At 42.8% G+C, this 3,985-nt stretch overlaps 1 protein-coding gene across 1 annotated transcript; it reads left to right on the top strand.

The window, feature by feature from the left end:
• Nucleotides 1–862: 862 nt before the first annotated feature.
• On the top strand, nucleotides 863–2,683 carry LOC311309578 (general transcription factor II-I repeat domain-containing protein 2; the record flags this gene model as incomplete). Its single annotated transcript, XM_084438908.1, has 1 exon — nucleotides 863–2,683. One exon carries the CDS (start codon nucleotides 863–865, stop codon nucleotides 2,681–2,683), a length of 1,821 nt encoding a protein of 606 aa, XP_084295034.1.
• Nucleotides 2,684–3,985: the final 1,302 nt, after the last annotated feature.

Here is a 3,985-nt window from a genome sequence, read left to right as displayed (position 1 = left end):
ATTATGATCATGTAATTACCAGTACTGTAATCAACTCAATCAATTATAATGTCTCAGTCTCACCTTTCTCTCTGTCTCCCCTTTTCTCCCTCTCTCTCTATCAAAGGTTGCCCTCATTTGTTTGAAAAGAAGCACTTTGCTTTTAACTGGAGTGGACTTCACAGGCATCCTTTTTTATGTAAGTAGTGAGATCTATGCAACTGCTTACATTTTCTCGAAGATATTGTTTCTATCTGAATCTATAGTTTATCTCACTTATCGTGTCTCATCTCTCTTCCTCCCTCTTTCTCACTCAGGATGCCATTGTTGATGAGGGTATTCAGAGGTCCATGCAGCCTTTTTCCAGTAAGTAAGTATACAATTCATGCAACTCTGATCATCTGAATCTGTCATTTAATCATGTATGACTTATCATTGATCATGTCTCATCTCTCCCTCTCTCTCTCTCTCTCCCCCCTTCTTTCTCTCTATCTCTCTCTTTCTCTCTCTCTCTCTCTCTCTCTATCAGGAGATGCCATTATTGTTGAGGGTATCCAGGGGGCCATGCAGCCTTTATTACTAAGTAAGTATCAAATACATGCAACTATCTCTCTACATCACATATGTCAGAGTCAAGGCCCGCGGGCCACATCCGGCCCGCGAGAAGGTTTTTTACGGCCCCTGGGATGATCTTGATTTATTATTAGAACCGGCCCGCAGACCGCAGCAAGCCGGCAGCCCGCAGATCTTTTACACGCACCAATACTACATTTCCCACAATGCAACGGTGACGCACCGAGCAGTAGGCTGCTTCATTTCAATATTTATTGGCACAGCAGTCGTCAGCATCACAGTAAAATTAACTTTCAGATACCCATCAAAAATGGCAAAACGGAAGGTGGACACTGAGAACCGGGGGTTTCAAACAAGGTGGGAGTCGGAGTATATGTTCACGGAGGTAGCTGGAAAACCTGTGTGTCTTCTGTGTGGAGAAAGTGTGGCGGTACTGAAAGAGTATAATCTGAGACGACATTATGAAACGAAACACGCGGACAAAAACAAGAATATGGACATGGAACAAAGGTTACAAAAGGCAGAGGAATTAAAACGAGGCCTCAAATCTCGACAGGCTCTGTTCAAAAAAGCCAAATCACAAGGCCAGGCTGCTGTCAAGGCCAGTTTTATTTTGGCAGAAGAGATCGCTAAATCAGCCCGGCCATTTACGGAGGGGGATTTCATCAAAAACTGCATGATTAAAGTTTGTGACGAAGTTTGCCCAGAAAAAAGGCAACTCTTTTTAAATGTGAGTCTGAGCAGAAACACCATTGCCGAGAGAGTAGACCAGTTGTCCATCAATCTAAAAGAGCAGCTTGTGAAAAAGGGAAAAGATTTCATTGCATATTCCTTGGCTGTGGATGAGAGCACCGACATTTCTGACATTGCCCAGTTGTCAATTTTCATCCGCGGAGTGGACTCCAGCCTAAGCGTGACAGAGGAGTTTTTGGCTTTACGTCCTATGCATGGCACAACTACGGGGCATGATTTGTATGAAGAGGTGTCAAGATGTGTAAATGAGATGGAGCTGCCTTGGGAAAAACTCGTGGGTTTGACAACCGACGGAGCACCTGCGATGTGTGGACACAGGAGCGGACTGGTGGCGAAGATACGGGAAAAGATGCAAGAGGAAAACGCGACAGGTGAGCTGACAGCTTATCATTGTATCATACACCAGGAAGCGTTGTGCGGTAAAGCCTTGAAAATGGAGCATGTAATGAGCATCATCACGCGCACAGTTAACTTTATCAGAGCCAAAGGTTTGAATCACCGCCAGTTCAAGGCATTTCTGACGGAGTTAGAAACGGAGCATGGTGATTTGCCTTATCACACAGAGGTGCGATGGCTAAGCCAGGGAAAGGTGCTTCAAAGATGTTTCGAGCTTCGTGAGGAGATTTGTCTGTTCTTGGACAGCAAAGGGAAAGACACAACACAACTCCGAGACGAAATGTTTCTGTGTGAAATGGCTTTTCTGTGTGACATTACGAGTCATCTGAATGCAATGAACTTGCAGCTGCAGGGTCGGGATCGTGTCATCTCTGATATGTACAGTACAGTGAAGGCATTTAAAACCAAACTGACTCTGTGGGAGACGCAGATGCGGAAAGAAAATTTGAGCCACTTTCCCAGCTGCCAGACCATGAAAGAGAAGCTCTCTACCAGTGCGTTCCCGAGCGCACAGTTGGCTGATAAAATAGGTATGCTTGCCGCTGACTTTCGACGCCGATTTGCTGACTTTGAAGCACAAAAAAGCAGGTTGGAACTGCTCGGTAACCCATTTGCTGTTGACGTGGAAAGCTCACCACCAAACCTCCAAATGGAGTTGATTGACCTCCAATGCAATGATGCACTGAGGGCAAAATATGCGGCAGTGGGTGCTGCGGAGTTCGCCCGTTTCCTCCCCGACACAATGCCCCAGCTGCGCATCCAGGCTGCTCAAACGTTGTCTATGTTTGGCAGCACATACCTGTGTGAACAACTGTTTTCTTTGATGAACCTGAACAAAACATCACACAGAAGTCGACTTACTGCTGAACACCTCCACTCAATTCTGAGGATTTCCTCAGCTCAGAGCCTTACCCCGAACATTGATGAACTTGTGGAAAAGATGGGACACCACCAAGTATCACCCTCAACCTCAAACAAGTGAACATTACTGTGCAATCACATATTTAGAGTTTTTACTCAGTTCAAGTTTAAAAGTTAAAGTTTAATATTTGTTTTCACTGCATGTTACTTCTCCTTAAACAAAGTGTTGTTTTTGATTAATAGATTTTTGCACTTTATTTTATTGTATTTCAATCCAATTATATTTTAAAAATATTTCAGTTGAGTGGATGATAGAAAATTGCTATTATTGTTTTTTTCTTTGAAGTAAATTTAGCCCACTTTTGCTAAAATAGAAAATATAGGCTACTGATGGTGCCTTGAATACCGGTTTCTTTCATTTAATGTTCATGTTATGGGGATTTTTATATAAAGGAAATTTGTCTTTTGTGTCTGTTGAAAATTAAAGATTACTGACAGAGCCATAAGAAAATATTGCTTTATTTATCTGATCATATTGGAATATATTTGTTAGGTTTTCAGTAGGTTCAATTAGGTTCACTAGACTATATGCGTCATTTAAAAAATTTTCAATGAACATTCGAACAGTCCGGCCCTCGGCTTGTAGCTAAATTTTTTATTTGGCCCTCCGTCCATTTGACTTTGACACCCCTGCTCTACATTGTTCTCAATTGAAGATACTGGACCAGTACTGTGATCATTTAACTCCATCAATTATCATTCTCACCTTTCTCTCTTTGTCTCTCCCTCTCACTCTTTTAAAGGTTGCCTTGTTTGAGGAGATCTTTTCAGCCCAGTGGAGTTCACAGGCAACATTTTGAGTTACTTGTATACTTTGTACATATATTTCTATACTTACATTTGAATAATAATAATAATAATTTAATAAATAATTTGAAATTATACTTTGACTTCTATCAGAGCTTTTTCTTTGACAATTTCTTGTACTTCTACTGTAACTGTTACTTGAGTATGGAGATTGTGTACTCCACGGCCACGTCTGACCACCAGGGAGTCAAGAGTGAGTGAGTACACTCGTCCATTTGCACTGGTACACTTGTCCACGGAACTTACTCATCTTTGTAGTGGTTTGGGGAAATAGTATGGTGGTATTGCATATTTAAAGGGGCCGCAAGGATTTCGTACTGATGGGTGGTGTCCGACCGATTGTGGTGGGCCGGTCTGGGCCAAAAATGCCAGGGCCGATTTTTTGTCCCAGTCCAGCCCTGCACACAGCACCTCTGTTTGTTGGCAGAAGTTACAACGGCGCTTTTGAGGTGTTGCATGCACTGCATCACTGGCTTTGTGGGAAGGTGTATGGTGCGCTGGCTTGGTGTATGTGGCGTGTGTAACTAGCTATGAGTGGGTGCGGTGTAGAACTAAG

This window comes from Borostomias antarcticus, assembly GCF_949987555.1.
Source record: "Borostomias antarcticus genome assembly, chromosome: 5".
In the NCBI taxonomy this organism is placed as follows: Eukaryota; Metazoa; Chordata; class Actinopteri; order Stomiiformes; family Stomiidae; genus Borostomias; species Borostomias antarcticus.
The sequence above is the reverse complement of the archived record's forward strand: the minus strand, read 5'-3'. Positions and strand labels throughout refer to the sequence as shown.